The sequence below is a fragment of the Aegilops tauschii genome, chromosome 3 (genome assembly GCF_002575655.3).
Source record: "Aegilops tauschii subsp. strangulata cultivar AL8/78 chromosome 3, Aet v6.0, whole genome shotgun sequence".
In the NCBI taxonomy this organism is placed as follows: domain Eukaryota; kingdom Viridiplantae; phylum Streptophyta; class Magnoliopsida; order Poales; family Poaceae; genus Aegilops; species Aegilops tauschii.
Genome location: NC_053037.3, coordinates 373,683,744 through 373,704,992, shown reverse-complemented (window position 1 = coordinate 373,704,992; position 21,249 = coordinate 373,683,744). Strand labels below are relative to the sequence as shown.

The 21,249-nt window shown below is 44.5% G+C and overlaps 2 protein-coding genes across 2 annotated transcripts; both read right to left on the bottom strand.

Annotated features, from left to right (window-relative positions):
- Nucleotides 1-67: 67 nt before the first annotated feature.
- Nucleotides 68-642, bottom strand: LOC109770636 (non-specific lipid-transfer protein 2). Its single transcript, XM_020329365.4, has one exon. The coding sequence runs from the start codon at nt 618-620 to the stop codon at nt 333-335; it is 288 nt and encodes a 95-aa protein (XP_020184954.1). The 5' UTR covers nt 621-642; the 3' UTR covers nt 68-332.
- A 908-nt stretch (nt 643-1,550) lies between these two features.
- LOC109770624 (uncharacterized) lies at nt 1,551-5,975 on the bottom strand. Its single transcript, XM_020329348.4, has 12 exons — nt 5,749-5,975; nt 5,556-5,654; nt 5,355-5,439; nt 5,149-5,218; nt 4,637-4,697; nt 4,454-4,507; nt 4,133-4,286; nt 3,946-4,042; nt 3,426-3,535; nt 2,926-3,032; nt 2,091-2,201; nt 1,551-2,010 (listed from the first exon to the last, which is right to left on the bottom strand). The coding sequence occupies exons 1-12, from the start codon at nt 5,833-5,835 to the stop codon at nt 1,894-1,896; spliced, it is 1,152 nt and encodes a 383-aa protein (XP_020184937.1). The 5' UTR covers nt 5,836-5,975; the 3' UTR covers nt 1,551-1,893.
- Between the last annotated feature and the right edge of the window lie 15,274 nt (nt 5,976-21,249).

Sequence of the window (21,249 nt, the reverse complement as noted above, 5' to 3'; positions counted from 1 at the left end):
CAATCACATGTTGTTGTTGAGACACACAAATATCTCGAGACGCTCAAATTAAGGTGCCTGGTGAGCATGAAGGCGAAGAACAACAACTTCGTCAAATTATGCCACCGCAACCCCACAGGAAAACAAACGCACAATAAGACACGATCACCGCACGCACATTTGATGGCATGACACACAAAGGACTGCTAATGGCTAACAAGGCCGTCCGTTATCACAACTCTTCTTGTCTGACACCACATCACCCGGCAGTCAGAAACGGAGACGGCCAAGACGAACACAGCATAATAGCACGGCGCTAACACAACCACGCCGCGCGTGTATTCCTAGCTAGCCTAGCACATAGGAACCCGCACGCGACACGCAGCCGCGACCTCCTTGCTGTTCTGGGAGTTGATGTATTTGCCCAGGTCGGGGTTCCTGGCGTACCTGCACAGGCACCGCCTCTGCTCCCGGAGCTTGGCGCAGCACTTGCTGGACGGGGGCGCGCTCCAGAGGATCACCGGGGCGCACGGCCGCAGCGCCCACGGGTCGCACTCCGAGCGCGCTGCCATGGATGCCCCGCGCACCGCGCTGGACGTGGTGAGCACGGCTACGAGGAACAGCACCGCGCAGGGCTTCATGGCTTCTCAGTCACGGATTGCAGTGGACTCTGTTTGGTTTTGGGAGCACAAGTGAGGCTTGGTGTACTATTTGTAGCAAGAGAAGCCGTCACCCGTGCCATGCTGTCTGAAATTGTGCCGCTAAAATTTTAAGGCTTTTGAATTACACGGTTGCGTAAACGGTGGAGCATGGGCATTCCCATGGAGTGCTTGGGACTCCGGCACTGCTTCGGAGCTCGGGTAGCGTGAAGCTGCTGCTGCCGCCTAGCAAAGATTATGTTTGTTATTAATAATGTGCTGCACACCGATAAAAGTGTCTGGTCTGTAAACACTCAACCTAGTGTCGAGCCTAGTGACCGGTGTTGAACAGATTTTCAAATGTTGAGCAATGGCGAAGTAGTTTCTGCAATATGGAGGCTAAGAGGCAACACCGTCGGAGAGTTCGTGTAAGCTTCTGGCATAAACTACTGGCAAACAGCTAAACTTGCTTCTAGTCTAGGCTCTGACCAAGAAAACATCTGGTTGAAGGAAACCCTTGCCCTGCATCCGTTTTATTCCCCTCCCTCAATTGCTAGTCCTCCTATAGGCCAAGCTATCCTTTCCTTGTCAACATAGGCTTACCCTTTAGAGCTCATACTAGCATTTAGGTGCCTATAAAGACGCAATTTCGGCAACTAAACAGATCAGACATCTAACAAATCAATCAGGTGAACATTCCAAACGCGTGAAGTCATGCCGCCTCATTTCCCCAGCAATCTTGACCACAGACTGCACGCCGCAGGGCCATTTCAAATAGTATAACAAGTAGTGTGTGAGGAAATATGATTGCACGAACCAAGTCCCAGATAAGCGAAATTGATGAAACACCAGTTGAGTTCAGACCTGACTGCTAGCATCCAGATGTACGATACCTGTTAATGCATACAAGCATACTCCATAAGCGAAGCAATCTATATGAGAATACCTCTGATGCTATAATCTCAAAAAAAGTATCCACTGTGACACCGATGAGTCTGTACATGCATGACACATGAAAAGTGTCCAATAACAGCATACCCAAAAAGGCAAACAGAAATAATTACATTGCTTTCCAAGAAAATAACAGGGCTACCATTGCCTTCTGACATCTGTAGTACTAATGGAATGTGTTTTTTCGTTTACTAATACAAACATAACAGTTATTATTTGCATGGCAAAACTATGAAATCAAACACTGTCATGACTATTTGCAAAGCTTCGCCCAAGAGACAAACATCTTGAATCTGGTGTAGAATAGGACCAAGTGTTCATGACATCAGAGCCTTTGACTTTTTCTTAATTCAGTAGATGAAATATCTATGCGGAACTTCCCCTCTGGTATAGAGATAAACATGTCCTTCAACTCTGTTGGAATATTTAAATCTTCAAGGACCTTCAAAACAAATAGTGAAGTACGTGAGCAGACGAAAAATTTCAGTGCATGTAAAACAAAACATGAAGGCCATTTCATACCTTGAATACTCCTTCAATCTCTCGACCACCAACCAGAAATGTTGTGCCAGTGCTTTTACATTCAAGAAGAATCTCCAGCATTCTGTTGTAGTCACCTCCATAATACTTAGGCTGCCATGAGTAAACTTCATTTAGTTTGAAAAATAAACCACTCAATTGTCGAACATCCATTCTAAATAGCATTCAATAACTGAATTTGAGAATTATATGACTCAGCAAAATATATCCTGAATAACAAATCAGTTTATGTTTATAACTTACAATAATGGCATCTAAATCAGCTGCACATGAAATTTCACTTGTTACGATCATACTAAATGCTGCACTGATGCTAGGTGCCTAGCTGAAAAGATTTGCTTGAGTAGGAAAAGGCTTCCTTTTGGAATTGGATATATCATTTTACTAACATGTTTGGTAGGGTGTGTCCATTCGTAGAAACCAATGCAGTAATGCAATCTGGGCTTAATAGAGCTCAATACTGGGCTTAATAGAGCTCAATACTGTAAATGCTGAGTTGAGCAGTTTTTTTTCCCACTTAACCATGTCAGTAGACGCTGGATTTTTCTTTCACATGACTAAATGGCATATCACACTTCATATTCAGAAGTAAGCATAAGCTGATAAGAAACTAAAAGATGCCACAAAGCATTTCATTATTAATTATATCTATAAAAACTCTGAGGAACCAGCAGGAGCACTGCTTTTTCATTTAGAAGAATGCCACAAACCATTTCATTATTAATTATATCTAACGAAAAAGGGAACAGTTGTTAAGCTAATCTCAGAAAGCAAACTAACTGATCTGTAATTTAACGGTCAACTCAAGCAAACTTACATTTACAAGCCTAGCTGCAGTGTCTGCACCAATTATAAAAGCACTGCCTGGGAAAAGTTCTGCTTTCTTATAAAAGTACGGTTGGTTAGATATGATCACATTCTTCCCTGCATCAGAAAGAATCAAAGACTCGCATAATCACTGATTAATTGGATGAGTTTTCCCCTACAGATAAACATAGTTTTATCTTAACACACAAAGCCAAAGAAACAGAGGTAGTATATGGTGATTGGTGAAACAGAGTAAGGAACATGTCTGGACACATCTGTGTCCCAGAATCACTGTTAGACGATATATCAGCAACGATGACTACACGAGTTAATACAAAATTATATATCTCTAACCTCAAACTAAAGCACATTTATTAGATTGGCATAGCAATCGAATAAGAGCACTACAAATATAGCAAAATAGAGGGCAGGCCACGTGATAAATAGTTCGAAAGAAAATCCAAGTATGACTGTAATATTTTGCACTACAGCAGTTAGTCATATGCATACCTGCTTTTCTGAATTGCTCAACACGGCGCTTAATTTCTGCGATGGACAGGGAGGGTTTGTCGGCATTTATTGCTGATATCTCAAAGCACGGAAAACCATCATCACACATGCTGCAATGAGCCGATTCATGCAAATAAAAGGTCAATTACTGTTTGTGGGCTTCAACAAGCGAAAGGTTTTAATAAAACGATGTAGATATTTGTACACAAACAGCTATATTGAAATGCTATTGCATTATCAGTTTTTTGTTAAGTCACTACTTTAAAAAACATTCCAGTTTAACAGAGTACATTTACACCACATTACTCCGTACCCATTTTTACATATTTTTACCTTGATAAATTTTAGGATAACAAAATTCAATTGTAAAAAAGGTTGATTTCATTATATCTCACCTTCCAATTTAGCAGAGAAAATTTTACACCACATTACTTTGTATAATTTTAATATATTTTGGCCTTGCTAATTTTTAGAATGGCATAATCCAGATGTGCAAATGTTTGATTTGATTACATCTCACCTTGATGCAACTTCTAACAACCTAAGGTGGCCATCATGCAAGGGATTGAATGAACCAGGTAGAATTAGTTTCCTGTCGAAGTTCTTTTCCATTGGGTCTACAAATGACGAATAATAATATGATTAAGAATGAAAATGAGACAATTCTAGTACAAAAAAAGAGAGCAATTTTGAGTGTCAGGGTATACCAGCAAAGTGGTATACTTTCATGCAGACTTGACCATCAATAACTTGCTGGAGCTCTTGGTCTTCATCAAATTGTTCCACACTTTCTTTTGGAATTTCAGGTTCTTGAACGTCTGACTGAATGGTTGCAGAAACTCTGCATGCATCTGCGATTGCCTGGAGCACAGTAGATTTTTATAAGGGAGAGCAAACTGGGAATATCGTTTAAGGAAAAGTACTGTTAGTCCTGACACGTTGATCACACTCTCAGGACTGGTTGCTCCTATTCGCTAATCTGATGCCCAATCAACTGTTACCAGTGAGAACTAGTATATATAACAAACCTTAAGCACAAAACAGCTTGAGACCTTGTCTTCTTCCTCTCTGCTCCGTAAACCCTACATAAAAGTTTTTCTCAACAAAGTACTGTAAATGCCAGGATGCAAAAATTGCGCAGAAACAGAGCATAAACATGACATTGACTCCCGGAGAAATGCTTTGTTAAGAGTAAAGAGTATTGGTAGTACCTTCGACAATGTTACATGTGATGTCCTGAGGCGATTTTGTGTGCGTGTTGACACATAAAACCTATTTGAACATGAGTTTCAAATATCATATAGAGCAGAAAGACAGAGAATTAACAAACTTAGATGCCCTGCCACCCCAAAAGCTGGGAATTTTGTGTAATACATCATGTATGCAAGCTCTAAATGACATAGGCACATTAAAATTGTAAGCAAGAGGTTCGTTCGTCTCGATAACAGGTTAGCTTATGTATCACATGTTATGTCGACATGCTAGTATAATGACTTCCCTAATTTCATGAGCACTTAATGTTTTAAACTTGCACTCAGTTAGCTAACTAACTCTAATAACGTCTCGCAAAAAAAAACTAACTCTAATGACTGATAAGCTTTGGGTTAGGTACTGTAAACATTACCGAAAAGTAGAACGACTCAAGGGATAACTGTAAAAGCTTTGGTGGTTTCCATCCTCCTCAAATTATTGCTACTGTAAAGGGGAGTTAGCGAGGCAATACCTGTGGTCACCATGTTTTGGGCGTGAGCTAGCGAGTGACCCAGTAAATCCAACACCCATTACTTGTAGACCTGCGAGTATTCTCACCCAATTACTTAAATTCATAGCAAACACAGATTATGTCGTGTGCAAACTATAATGTCATGTGCAGAACGATCCACAGATCCAGCGTTATGAGGTTACAGAGACAAACACAGAGGCACAGACCTGGTCCAGAAAGCTTTAGGGCACGGTTGAACGCGGCCAGTGCCATGTCCTCTGCGGCCTGCTTGCTTGTGAATTGCAGTGGCAACTGGAAACCAAAGCATGGTCAGTCAGTCAGTCAGTCTGATGAGTGCCTAGCGCGTGTCAGCGTGATGCCTCAAAGTCCAAAGGAGTCCGAGTTCCAGGGTATGCGGGTGCGTTTACCTTGCCGAGCAGCTGCGCCATGGAGGCCCTGGAGTAGGGCACGACGACCTCGAGGACGCTGCCAGAAGCGCCGGGCACGGACAGGAGCCAACCGAGCGCCTGCGGCGGTGGAGGTGTCGAACGGTTGGAATCTGGCGAGTAGTACAAATTTACAGTAGAGCTGCCGCGGGGGAGCAGAGGAAGAGGGCGGTACCTGGGAGGCGCCGCCGGCGAGATAGATGACGGCTTGGGCTCGAGACGAGTGGATGGCCTCCACGACGGCGCGGACCCAGGCCTCCATCGCGATTCGGTCGGTCTTGTTCTCTCTGGGGATGCCGTTGCTACCAAGAGACGACGGGGCAATTCGTCCGGTCAGTGTGGGTCTGTGGCACGGCAGCCAACCGTGAAGCCGTACCAACCGGCATCAAAGATTGAGTCCTTGGTAAATCTCACCAGGGCTCTTCTTTTTTAAAACATCTCACCAGGTCAGTAATAAATTTTAAATCCGAATATCCAGCCAATGTCAGATTTTTAGGCATGTCAAATCGAACATTTTTTCATGACAAATCGAACGTTCAGTTTACTTAGCGAATCCGCCTCAGTTCATTTGTGTGCCAGACTCGCGTCAATATAAATTGTCATGAAAAACGTTTGATTTGCCATGCCTAAAATCTGACGTCATATTTTTAGCATTTTTGTAAAATTTTGGATTTTCAAATGGCCTTTTTTGCGGTCCCTGGAAAAAACATTCCCAATGTGTGACATGACATATGGATCTCATTTGTCAACGAGATATTCTATCTCACTCAAGACCACGTTGGAGAACCGAGTGCGAGGTGGTTGTGGCGGTGGCAGCGACAACAACTACGATGGCGACGACAATGGCGGCACCGACGACAACAGCGATGGTGGTGACGTTGATGGTAGCAGTGGTGGCTTGATGACATGGCGTGGGCCCGTGGTGTTAGGTGTTTTTTTGGTGATCACAAGAAATTATTGAGATCTTGAGATGGTGAAGGCTTCAGTGAAGACATATGACGATTGTCAGTGACTGACGGATGTCGATCACCTTCTTCCTTTCTTCTTCTTCTTCTTCCTCCCTTCCTTGCTCCCTCCTGGCTCCTATGTCGATCCACCCAGTCTCTGATCGGTTCCTCCACTCGGTCTCCTCTCTGTCGCCCGATACAACCCTCGACTCACCCACTTAGATCCCCTTCACACCTTTCCAGCCGGATTTGAAGCCCAATACATCGCCTCCTTTCATCACCACATTGTCACCCTCACCCGCCTTGCCCCAACTCTCGGTTTAAGATCCCGATGGTAATCGTATGGGGTGTCACATGAAGCTAGTTGTTTAGATGGGATTCACGCGAGGCAATTTAGACAGTGTCCTGGCTAAGGGGACTCTCACCATGTCAACTCCCGGCTTGGTGGGTTGGGCTGGGGAACCCCTTGTCGGTCCCGACCTGGGCCACATTGGACGGCGAATGGCGTATAATCGAAAGGTTCCAGAAGACTTGACATACTCGACAAGATGCTAGATTCATGGAGGACTCTGCCTCCCAGTACGTAGTAGACTAGGATATTGTAACTCTAGGACCCCCCCCCCCTCACCCTATACCTATATAAACCAAGGGGTTTGGCTTGTAGAACACACATTACAAATCTCTTGGTAGATACACGTACCATGTACTTATTCCAACGCAAAACACAAGCATGGCATAGGGAATTATCTCCTCGGAGAGCCCAAACCCGGGTAAGATCCATGTGTCTCGGTTACCCTCATTCCAAGACACCTAACTTAGGATCCCATACTTCGAGATCTGTCGGATTTAGCTGAAGGCACCAGTCTGCAACACATCTTCATGGCTAGCTAGCATGTGCGTTTTGTGGACTGAGCAACCCACCTCTCTGTTCTGCTCAAGGTGTTCACCTCGCGCCGTCTAGCGTGTACGTAACCCCATGTAACACCAAAACCATTGTTCCCTTCACTTTATCTATCAACAAAGGAAGATACGTAAACTCTGCGTATGCGTGAAAAAAAGTAGTTCTTCAGGAGGGGAGACCTTAGGTTTTTTAGTGTTATTTTGCGGACTATTGTTGCTCGGCTCCGGATCAAGTTTTTTGTTAGAATTCTTGTCCAACTTTATTAATTCAACAAAATATTCATATGTACATTGTTTGGATCAGGAGGGTTCCCCAACCAAATATGATGACCTATGTCCAGATTACATGCGAACTTGGCGAGATTATGAGCTTCAAAATTGAAGTTCCTATGCTCGAAGATAAATTTACAAGAATGAAAACCAACACTACGCTCATTAATTTCCTACATAATTGGATCATGTCTTCCACCGCTTCTCTACTCGATATCCTTCACCACTCCATGACAGCCGGTAGCCACGCAAAAGTGTTGAGCTCGATCCCAGATCATACGCAGGTGCCATAGCTTCTCGTCATGCCAATGCTTTGAGCATCGTTTGGTCAATGGTCCCGCTGGAAAGTACCATAGATGAACCCTGGTACACACCAATGGCATCCATATGGCCGCTGGTACTCCTCTCTTGTCGTTGCTTGACATTGCCCCGTCGACGTTAAATGTCATGTGACCTTCCGAAGGTGGCAGCCAGTACTCTGAGGTCTCAGCCGCTTGACGAACCGGCCTAGTATGTGTTGTTGCTGGTGGTAGGGCTTCCAGGTCCATTAGGTCGGTAGCTGCGCAGTTCATGAAGGGGCACGAGCTTATGTCGACCACACAAAAGGTACTGTTGTCAAAACACAAAGCCTGTGAGCTAGGCAGGGTGGCATGTCAACGCAGATGGATGTCTCATTCGCGGAGAGGGGAAAAGGAATGGCTATCAGGTGAGATGGAGCTTTAAAATAGCACCGACAACATCCCATGGCTTTTTGCTCGCCAAATTGCAAGAGAGAACGGGTCACTCGGGAGATCCGCGTCACGGTGCACTGCTACGGTGACGCTAGTTAGCTTCTGGAATCTATGATACGTCCATTTTGCATCATGTTTTCTTACTGTTATTTATAGTGTTTTTATGCATTTTAACACTTTGTGGGGTAATTCTAATGCCTTTTCTCTCATAATATGCAAGGTTTACACAAAGAGGGAGAATACTCACAGCTGGAATTCTGGACCTGAAAAAGCTATGTCAGAGATACCTATTCTACACATCTCCAAATGAGTTGAAATTTCGCGAAGAATTATTTTGGAATATATAATAAATATTGGAGAAAAGAAATACCAGAGGGGGACACCCGGGTGCCCACTAGGCACCAGGGCGCGCCACCCCCTCCAGGCGTGCCCTAGTGGGTAGTGGACCCCCTGGCCCACCTCTGGTGCCCATCTTCTGGTACATAAGGTCTTTTGACTTAGAAAAAAACAGGAGAGGACTTCGGGACAGAACGCCGCCGTCTCGAGGCAGAACTTGGGCAGCAGCACTTTTTTCCTCTGACGGAGTGATTCCGCCGAGGGAAATTCCCTCCGTGAGGGGGAAATCGAAGCCATCATCATCACCTACAACCCTCTCATCTTTGGGAGGCCAATCTTTTCAACAACACCATCTCATCTCAAACCCTAGTTCATCTCTTGTGTTCAATCTTTGTATCAAAACCTCATATTGGTACCTGTGGGTGACTAGTAGTGTTGATTACATCTTGTAGTTGATGCTAGATGGTTTATTTGGTGGAAGATTATTTGTTCAAATCCATTGTGCTATTTAATATCCCTCTAATCTTGAGCATGAATATTATTTGTGAGTAGTTTTCCTTGTTCGTGAGGCCACATAGAAGTCATGTTGCAAGTAATCATGTGAATTTGATATTCGTTCGATATTTTGATGATATGTATGTTGTGATTCCCTTGGTGATGTTATGTGAACGTCGACTACATGACAGTTCACCATCTTTGGGCTTAGGGGAATGCATTGTGGAGTAGTTATTAGATGATGGGTAGCTAGAGTGACAGAATCTTAAACCCTAGTTTATGTGCTATTCCGTAAGGGGCTGATCTGGATCCATATGTTTAATGCTATGGTTAGATTGTTATATTAATTCTTCTTTCGTAGTTGCGGATGCTTGCGAGGGGGTTAATCATAAGTGGGAGGCTTGTTCCAATAAGAACAGCACCCAAGCACCGGTCCACCCACATATCAAATTATCAAAGTACTGAACGTGAATCAAACCAACATGATGAAAGTGACTAGATGAAATTCCCGTGTGTCCTCGAGAATGCTTTGCTTATTATAAGAGATCATGTAGGCATGTCCTTTGCTACAAAATGGATTGGACTACTGATACGTCTCCGTCGTATCTACTTTTGCTAACGCTTTTGCTCTTGTTTTGGGCTCTAATTTGCATGATTTGAATGAAACTAACCCAGACTGACGTTGTTTTCAGCCGAACTACCATGGTGTTGTTTTTGTGTAGAAATAAAAGTTCTCAGAATGGAACAAAACTTTTTGGAGAATTGTCAATAAAAGAAAAATAATGGAGCCAAGAACCACCGGAGGGGGACCCTGGCTGGGCACAAGACACCAGGGCACCCCCCCCCCTCTGGCGCGCCCTGGTGGGTTGTGCCCACCTCGTGGCCCCGCAGACCCTAATTCTGATGCTATAAAATCCTATTTTTGGAGAAAAAAATAGAGGAGAAAGTTTCATTGTGTTTCACGATAAGGAGCCGCCGCCACCTCATGTTCTTCGTTGGGAGGCCAGATCTGGAGCCCATTCGGGGCTTCGGAGAGGGGAATCTTCGGTCTTCGTCATCACCAACCCTCCTTCATCACCAATTTCATGATGCTCCCCGCTGGGAGTGAGTAATTCCTTCGTAGGCTCGCTGGTCGGTGAGGAGTTGGATGAGATTCATCATGTAATCGAGTTAGTTTTTTAGGGCTTGATCCCTAGTATCCACTGTTATGAGATTGATGTTGTTATGACTTTGTCATGCTTAATGCTTGTCACTTAGGGCCTGAGTGCCATGATTTCACATCTGAATTGTTTATGTTTTCACCATTATATCCATGTTCTAGATCCGATCTTGCAAGTCCTATTCACCTATTACATGTTATGATCCGTAAACCCCGGGGTGACAGAAATCGGGATACTTTCCGGTGATGACCATAGTTTGAGGAGTTCATGTATTCACTATGTGTTAATGCTTTGTTCCGGTTCTCTATTAAAAGGAGGCCTTAATATCCCTTAGTTTCCTTTTGGACCCCGCTGCCACGGGAGGCTAGGACAAAATATGTCATGCAAGTTCTTTTCCATAAGCACGTATGACTATTTACGGAATACATGCCTACATTATATTTATGAACTGGAGCTAGTGCCATATCGCCCTAGGTTATGACTTTTATATGATGAATATCATCCAACTAATGCACCGATCCAATGCCTACGAATTTTCCACATATTGCTCTTGCTAAGTTATTACTGCTACTGTTACCGTTACACTTGCTACAAAATCATCACTGTTGTTACTGTTACCACTACTATCAAAACTATCATACTACTGTGCTAGTGATCACTTTGTTGTAGATATTTAATCTCCAGGTGTGGTTGAATTGACAACTCAACTGCTAATACTTACAAATATTCTCGTTGACGTGTTCTAGCATCCCCGTGACGTAGTCGCGTGTGTCTGTCCAGACAATGATGAATGTTGTCACACTAAGAGGGCCCCAAGAATATCTCTCCATCGTCAAAGGAGCAAATCCCACTCTCGAGCTATCGGTCACTTGTCAAACTTTCCGGTGAGCCTGGAAGTTGTCGTTATGATCACCTTGTTATAAATGACATTTGAGCAACCCCAAAGTCCACCGTCTGGTAGGAAGTGACAGAGACACTCTCATGGTCTGAGGAACTAAAACACATGCTAACACTCCGTGTTATAACAGATGATTTTAGACGATATAATCACAAAGTATAACAGATAAGTATTGGGTCGATTCAATATGATCGTTCTTCTAACATCATACCTTCAATGTTGTTTTAGGACTATCATTATGCTTAATGATATCCTAAGATCTGGAAAATATGATCACCAACAACACTTGAGTCAGTCTTAGAGGCAAGACAAGGAACCTATTGTTTATCGTTTATCATTTCACACGTGTATATGAGTTTTCTACTGAATCACGTATTCCAGGATCATAGCAGTTATAGCATGAAGTATAAACTCTTAATTATGAATAATCAAAATGTAATAATACAATATTATTACCTCTAGGGCATATTTCAAACAGTAGGTGCACCCACAAGCTGGTTGGTTTGACCAGGGTAAAAATTCAACGGCATACTATATTGTTATTGAAGGAAATATGCCCTAGAGGAAATAATAAAGTTGTTATTTATATTTCCTTATATCATGATAAATGTTTATTATTCATTCTAGAATTGTATTAACCGGAAACTTAGTACATGTGTGGATACATAGACAAACAAAGTGTCCCTAGTATGCCTCTACTTGACTAGCTCGTTAATCAAAGATGGTTAAGTTTCCTGGCCATAGACATGTGTTGTCATTTGATGAACGGGGTCACATCATTAGAGAATGATGTGATGGACAAGACCCATCTGTTAGCTTAGCATAATGATCGTTTAGTTTTTCTACTATTGCTTTCTTCATGACTTATACATGTTCCTCAGACTATGAGATTATGCAACTCCCGAATACCGGAGGAACACCTTGTGTGCTATCAAACGTCACAACGTAACTGGGTGATTATAAAGATGCTCTGTAGGTGTCTCCGATGGTGTTGGTTGAGTTGGCATAGATCGAGATTAGGATTTGTGACTCCGTGTATCGGAGAGGTATCTCTGGGGCCTCTCGGTAATGCACATCACTATGAGCCTTGCAAGCAATATGACTAATGAGTTAGTCACGAGATGATGCATTACGGAACGAGTAAAGAGACTTGCCGTTGACGAGATTGAACTAGGTATGATGATACCGACGATCGAATCTCGGGCAAGTAACATACCGATGACAAAGGGAACAACGTATGTTGTTATGCGGTTTGACCGATAAAGATCTTCGTAGAATATGTAGGAGCCAATATGAGCATCTAGGTTCCTCTATTGGTTATTGACCGGAGATGTGTCTCGGTCATGTCTACATAGTTCTCGAACCCGTAGGGTCCACACGCTTAACGTCCGATGACGATTTGTATTATGAGTTTCATGTTTTGATGAACCGAAGTTTGTTTGGAGTCCCGGATGAGATCACGGACATGACGAGGAGTCTCGAAATGCTCGAGAGGTAAAGATTCATATATTGGAAGGTTGCACTGAGACATCGGAATGGTTTCGAGTGATTCGGGCATTTATTCGGAGTACCGGGAGGTTATCGGAACCCCCCGGGGAAAGATTGGGCCTACATGGGCCATAGGGAAGAAGGGAGGAAGCCCACAAGGGGCAGCCGCGCCCCCTCCCTATAGGGAGTCCGAATTGGACTAGGGAGGGGGTGCGCCCCCTTTCCTTCTCCCTCTCTCTCCCTTCCCCTTTTTCCTCTCCAGTGGAAGGAAGGAGGGGGGTGGGGCGAATCCTACTTGGACTAGGAGTCCAAGTAGCCCCCCCCCCCCTTGGCGCGCTCCCTCTAGGGCCGGCCTCCTCCTCCCCCCTTTATATACGTGGGAGGGGGGGCACCCCAAAGGCACACCAAGTCTTCTCTTAGCCGTGTGCAGTGCCCCCCTCCACAGTTACACACCTCGGTCATATCGTCGTAGTGCTTAAGCAAAGCCCTGCTCCAGTAACTTCATCAACACCGTCACCACGCCGTCGTGTTGATGGAACTCTCCCTCGGCCTCAACTGGATCAAGAGTTCGAGGGACGTCACCGAGCTGAACGTGTGCTGATCGCGGAGGTGCCGTACATTCGGTACTTAGATCGGTTGGATCGCGAAGACGTTCAACTACATCAACCGCGTTACTAAACGCTTCTGCTTTCGGTCTACGAGGGTATGTGGACACATTCTCCCCGCTCGTTGCTATGCATCTCCTAGATGGATCTTGCCTGATCGTAGGTAAATTTTTTGAAATACTGTGTTCCCCAACAGTTATTGCATAGGAGGTGCCGATGAAATAGGTAAAGTTGGACTAGGGTTTTCAGATATGCCAACAGTACCACTAGATGACGGAGGCATATTTTCTGAGCATTAGCACTTGCTATGAAAGAATTGTATGTCATCACATTACCCTTACTAACAAGACTTGCAATCACAGCCACTTGCTCTGGAGAAAAAACTCCACTCACAGTGATTACATCTTATTCGTCAATGAGAGGAGGGAAATTGACGTTTCCAACCGGAGTGATGTTGCCTTGACGGTCATTCTTGAAACTTGCAAGAAACGCCTCCAAATCCTCCTACTCGTGCTTGTTCTTGAGCGCCTCAAAAGCCTCTTTACGCTGCTTCTTGTGCGTTTCATAGGCTTGGCGGTGTTCCTCCGATAGTTCATCAAGACTGGGCTTAATGATGTTATTAGCATCAACTTCTAAGGGCTTGGGGAGATTAGATACGGTTGATGATGATTCTTGATCTTTCGTCCCCAGCAGAGTCGCCAAAAAGTGTGTTTGCACATGAACACGTCATCGTGTACCTCCAACGTCGAGGGTGATGTATCGCAGCTCACGTCGAAGGAGACCCGTCCGGAAGTGTGGTACGTGATACGTCTCCGTCGTATCTACATTTTTTGACGGTTTCATGCCAATATTATACAACTTTTACATACTTTTGGCAACTTTTTATATGATTTATTGGACTAACCTATTGATCCAATGCACAGTGCCAGTTTCTGTTTTTTGCATGTTTTTTGTATCGCAGAAAATCCATATCAAACGAAGTCCAAATGCAATAAAATTTCACGGAGAATTATTTTGGAATATATGTGATTTTTGGGAGTTGGAATCACCGCAAACGGAGTCCCGTGTTGGGCACAACCGACCAGGATCCGACCCCTGAGCCTCACGCGTGGTGGTGGGTTGTGCCCACCTCGTACGTCGGTTGGGACTGTACTTCGGGCGCAAGGAAGCTTATATCCGGAAAAAATTGTGTTAAAATCTCAGCGCAATGGGAGTTACGGATCTCCGGGAATATAAGAAACGGTTTTTGGTCAGATCTGGGGAACGCAAAACAGAAGAGAACAAAGAAGGGGATCCAATCTCAGAGGGGCTCCCGCCCCTCCGGCGCCATGGAGACCAAGGACCAGAGGGGGAACTCTCCTCCCATCTAGGGGGAGGCCAAGGAAAAATAAGAAGAAGAAGAATAAGAAGAAGAAGAAGAAGAAGAAGAAGAAGAAGAAGAAGAAGGAGGAGGAGGAGGAGGGGGACTCTCTCCCCTTGCTTCCGGTGGCGCCGGAGTGCCACCAGGGGCAACGATCGGGACGGCGATCTACATCAACAATCTTGCTACCGTCAACACCAACCTTCTCCCCCTCTATGCAGCGGTGTAACACCTCTTCCCCCCGCTGTAATCTTGATAACCCACAAGTATAGGGGATCGCAACAGTTTTCGAGGGCAGAGTATTCAACCCAAATTTATTGATTCGATACAAGGGGAGCCAAAGAATATTCTCAAGTATTAGCAGTTGAGTTGTCAATTCAACCACACCTGGATAACTTAGTATCTGCAGCAAAGTATTTAGTAGCAAAGTAGTATGGAAGTAACGGTAACGGTAGCAAAAGTAACAGTGATAGTTTTGTAATGATTGTAACAGTGGCAACGAAAAAGTAAATAAGCGAAGAACAATATGTGAAAAGCTCATAGGCATTGGATCGGTGATGGAGAATTATGCCAGATGCGATTGTCCATGCAACAGTTATAACATAGGGTGACACAGAACTAGCTCCAATTCATCAATGTAATGTAGGCATGTATTCCGAATATAGTCATACGTGATTATGGAAAAGAACTTGCATGACATCTTTTGTCCTACCCTCCCGTGGCAGCGGGGTCCTATTGGAAACTAAGGGATATTAAGGCCTCCTTTTAATAGAGTACCGGACCAAAGCATTAACACGTAGTGAATACATGAACTCCTCAAAGTATGGTCATCACCGGGAGTGGTCCCGATTATTGTCACTTCGGGGTTGCCGGATCATAACACATAGTAGGTGACTATAGACTTGCAAGATAGGATCAAGAACTCACATATATTCATGAAAACATAATAGGTTCAGATCTGAAATCATGGCACTCGGGCCCTAGTGACAAGCATTAAGCATAGCAAAGTCATAGCAACATCAATCTCAGAACATAGTGGATACTAGGGATCAAACCCTAACAAAACTAACTCGATTACATGATAAATCTCGTCCAACCCATCACCGTCCAGCAAGCCTAAGATGGAATTACTCACGCACGGCGGTGAGCATCATGAAATTGGTGATGGAGGATGGTTGATGATGACGACAGCGATGGATTCCCCTCTCCGGAGCCCCGAACAGACTCCAGATCAGCCCTCCCGAGAGAGATTAGGGCTTGGCGGCGGCTCCATATCATAAAATGCGATGAATCCTTCTCTCTGATTTTTTTCTCCCCGAACACGAATATATAGAGTTGGAGTTGAGGTCGGTGGAGCTCCAGGGGGCCACGAGGCCGGGGGCGCGCCCATGGGGGTAGGCGCGCCCCCACCCTCGTGGACAGGGTGTGGGCCCCCTGGCCTTGTGTAACGCCCACGATGCGGCTATATCTCCCACGTGTCGAGGCATGACTTAAAGGCATAACCGCATTGTGGTTTTGTCGCAAGAAGGGTCATCTTCACACAATCCCATGTAATGAACAAGAATGGGATAAAGAGTTGGCTTACAATCGCCACTTCACACAATACATAAATAAAACATACATCAATCAGAGTACACACATAGGTCCGACTACGGAACCAAAAGGAAAGAAGACAACCCAACTGCTAGATCCCCGATCGTCCCAACTGGGCTCCACTACTGATCATTAGGAAAAGACACATAGTAACGACCACGTTCCTCGTCGAACTCCCACTTGAGATCGACCCCATCATCTGCACTGGCATCGTCGGCACCTGCAACTGTTTTGGTAGAATCTATGAGTCACGGGGACTCAGCAATCTCACGCCCGCGAGATCAAGACTATTTAAGCTTGTAGGAAAGGATGGAGTAATGAGGTGGAGCTGCAGCGGCAAAAGCATATATGGTGGCTAACTTGCGCAAATGAGAGCGAGAAGAGAAGCAACGGAATGGACGTCATCTAGCAATGACCAAGAAGTGATCCTGAACACCTACTTACGTCATACATAACTCAGACCGTGTTCACTTCCCGGACTCTGCCGAGGAGAGACCATCACGGCTACACACGCAGTTGATGTATTTTAATTGGGTCAAGTGACAAGTTCTCTACAACCGGACGTTAACAAATTCCCATCTGCCTCATAACCGCGGCATCGAGGAGGAAGACCGGCGATGCAGCTGCGGGCACCGAGAGGCGTGGCTCCGACGGGCAGGGTCGGAGACGAGGTGCAGAAGGGCGGAGAGGAACTCGGCGACGGGGACGGCTTGCGGGGGCTCCGGCGAGTGGCGCAGAGGCGGAGGCGCGACGAGCTTGAAGATGACGACGGCTGCGGCGCGGGGCGACGCTCGAGGGTGGCCGGAGCCAGGCGGCATCGCCATGGGAGCAGCTCGGTCGAGCACGAGCTCGAGACGGGAGGAGGCGCACGAGGCGCGGGCGAAGACGAAGGAAGAAGATAGAGGGCGGCCGACGACGGACTTCGTGCTGGTTGCCGGCGGCAGGAGGCGGAGCGCTGGCGCGATGCGTGTGTGTGTGTGTGTGGCGGCGCTGTGGGAGGACGAGAGGGAGAGGGTGAGTGCCGATCGGGAGGGCTAGGTTTAAGGAGCAGGGGCTGGTTGGCCTCGGTGCAAATGGGCCTTGGGCCAAATGGAGCGGCTGGCTGCTGGACTCCCTTCTCTCTCACACTCTAAAGAAAATAAAACAAAACAACGATAAGAAAAGAAAAGAAAGAGAGGTTAGGGGAAGAAGTTGGGCACGCGGATAATTTTCCCGGGCTCACCAAAATGTGCTTGTTCCGAGAAAATATAAAAGGCCATGATTGAAAGATTTAAATTCAAACTCATTTGATTTAAATTCAAATGATTTGAATAGGAAGTGAGGGTTGGGAAGGTCCAAAAATGTTCGGATTTTTGGTGGAGCTCCAGAATATGATGAAAGAATATATGGCAAGGTTGGAGACCAAGAATTAAGATAACAAAGGCATTGGGATAATTTGCAAGTGTGTTATGGTGATTTCCAAATTAAATAAATATTTAATATAGCTCCCTAATATTGGGAGGATATGTTATAAAGAGAAGTCACCCTTCCCTCGATTTAAATGGATCGAAAATCCATACAATTTATTTAGTTGAGTTTTGATGCAAAGATTAATGACATGATGGCATGATGACATGATGCAATGCAAAAATAAAAGAGCAAGCACCAAAAGAAACACGCGGTGATCACGAAAATAGGAAGTCTTCTGAAGCGTCGGTCTCGGGGCGTTACACCTTGATTCTTTCGCCAGTATTTTTTATTAATTCCAAAAATAATCTCCGTTGATTTTCAGGTCATTCTGAGAACTTCTATTTCTGCACAAAAATAACACCATGGCAATTCTGCTGAAAACAGCGTCAGTCCGGGTTAGTTCCATTCAAATCATGCAAGTTAGAGTCCAAAACAAGGGCAAAAGTGTTTGAAAAAGTAGATACGTTGGAGACGTATCAACTCCCCCAAGCTTAAACCTTTGCTTGTCCTCAAGCAATTCAGTTGATAAACTGAAAGTGATAAAGAAAAACTTTTACAAACTCCGTTTGCTCTTGTTGTTGTAAATATGTAAAGCCAGCATTCAAGTTTTTAGCAAAGAGTATGAACTCACCATATTCACAATAACACTTAGGTCTCATGTTTACTCATGTCAATGGCATAATCAACTAGCGAGCAATAATAATAAATCTTGGATGACAACACTTTCTCAAAACAATCATGATATGATATAACAAGATGGTATCTCGCTAGCCCTTTCTGAGACCGCAAAACATAAATGTAGAGCACCTTTGAAGATCAAGGACTGACTAAACATTGTAATTCATGGTAAAAGAGATCCAGCCATAGTCATACCCGATATAAATTAATAGTAATGGATGCAAATGACAGCGGTGATCTCCAGCTGGTGCTTTTTAATAAGAGGGTGATGACTCAACATAAAAGTAAATAGATAGGCCCTTCGTAGAGGGAAGCAGGGATTTGTAGAGGTGAAGAAGCTCGGTTCTTGAAATAGAGATAAATAATATTTTGAGCGGCATACTTTCATTGTCAACATAACAACCGAGAGATGGCGATATCTTCCATGCTACACACATTATAGGCGGTTCCCAAACAGAATGGTAAAGTTTATACTCCCCCTCCACCAACAAGCATCAATCCATGGCTTGCTCGAAACAACGAGTGCCCAACTAACAAGAGTCCCGGGGGAGTTTTGTTTGCAATTATTTCGATTTGGTTTGCATAAAGCATCGGACTGGGCATCCCGGTGACCAGCCATTTTCTCGTGAGTGAGGAGCGGAGTCCACTCGTCTTGAGAATAACCTGCCTAGCATGGAAGATACAGACAGCCCTAGTTGATACATGAGCTATTCGAGCATGCAAAACAGAATTTCATTTGAAGGTTTAGATTTTGGCACATACAAATTTACTTGGAACGGCAGGTAGATACCGCATATATAGGAAGGTATAGTGGACTCATATGGAATAACTTTGGGGTTTATGGAAGTGGATGCACAAGCAGTATTCCCGCTTAGTACAAGTGAAGGCTAGAAAAAGACTGGGAAGCGACAACAGTCATGAACATGCATTAAAATTAATTAACATTGAGTGCAAGCATGAGTAGGATATAATCCACCATGAACATAAACATCGTGAAGGCTATGTTGATTTTGTTTCAACTACATGTGTGAACATGTGCCAAGTCCAGTCACTTGAATCATTCAAAGGAGGATACCACCCTATCATACCACATCACAACCATTTTAATAGCATGTTGGCATGCAAGGTAAAACCATTATAAACTCCTAGCAAATTAAGCATGGCATAAGCAAGTATAATCTCTAATTGTCATTGCAAACATGTTTATTCATAATAGGCTGAATCAGGAACGATGAACTAATCATATTTACAAAAACAAGAGAGGTCGAGTTCATACCAGCTTCTCTCATCTCAATTAGTCCATCATATATCGTCATAATTGCCTTTCACTTGCACGACCGAACGATGTGAATAATAACAATAGTGCACGTGCATTGGACTAAGCTGGAATCTGCAGGCATTCAATTCAAAGGAGAAGACAAGGTAATATGGGCTATTGGTTAGATCAACAATAATGCATATAAGAGCCACTTCAACATTTTCATTATGGTCTTCTCCTCTCGACCCCCAAAGAAAAGAAAAGAAATAAAACTATTTACACGGGAAAGCTCCCAACAAGCAAAAGAAGATCGAGAAATCTTTTTGGGTTTTCTTTAATTATTACTACTACAAGCATGGAAAGTAAACTAGCTAAAAGCTACAACTAATTTTTTTGTTTTTCTTAAGGTTTATCAAACACACAAGAAGAAAGCATAAAAAGAAAAATAAACTAGCATGGATATTACAATGAAAAAGTATGAGCACCGACAACTAGCATGAGTGTGTGGATATGAATGTAATGTCGGTGAGAAATACGTACTCCCCCAAGCTTAGGCTTTTGGCCTAAGTTGGTCTACTACCACGGCTGGCCTGGCAGATATCCAAAGTTGTAGTTGGGGTCGTACTGAGAAGCAGCCTCAGGTTGCCACTGGCTGGCCATCTCCTCCGAATCCCACTGGTAAACACACTGGCGTGAAGGAACAAATTGTGGTTCCGGATCTGGCTCTGTAGCTGAGGTGGGGTTCCGGTAGGCGTGAATGGCCTGCAGCGGAACAAGGTACTTGCCTGCAGATAAGTCAAACAAGGAAGGAGTGATACGTCTCCAACGTATCTATAATTTTTTATTGTTCCATGCTATATTATATTCGTTTTTGGATGATTAATGGGCTTTATTATACACTTTTCTATTATTTTTGGGACTAACCTATTGACCGGAGGCCCAGCCCAAATTGCTATTTTTTGCCTATTTCAGTGTTTCGCAGAAAAAGAATATCAAACGGAGTCCAAACGGAATGAAACCTTTGGGAACGTGATTTTTGGAACAAACGTGGTCCAGAGGACTTGGATTGGACGTCAAGAACCAGACGAGGAGGCCACGAGGTAGGGGCGCGCCTACCCCCCCCCCCCAGGCGCGCCCTCCACCCTCGTGGGCCCCTCGTGGCTCCACCGACCTACTTCTTCCTCCTATATATACCTACGTACCCCCAAACCATCAGAGGCATCCACGAAAACCTAATTCCACCGCCGTAACCTTCTGTACCCGTGAGATCCCATCTTGGGGCCTTTTCCGACGTCCTGCCGGAGGGGGCATTGATCACGGAGGGCTTCTACATCAACACCATAGCCTCTCCGATGATGTGTGAGTAGTTTACCTCAGACCTTCGGGTCCATAGTTATTAGCTAGATGGCTTCTTCTCTCTCTTTGGATCTCAATACAAAGTTCTCCTCGATTCTCTTGGAGATCTATTTGATGTAACTCTTCTTTTGCGGTGTGTATGTCGAGACCGA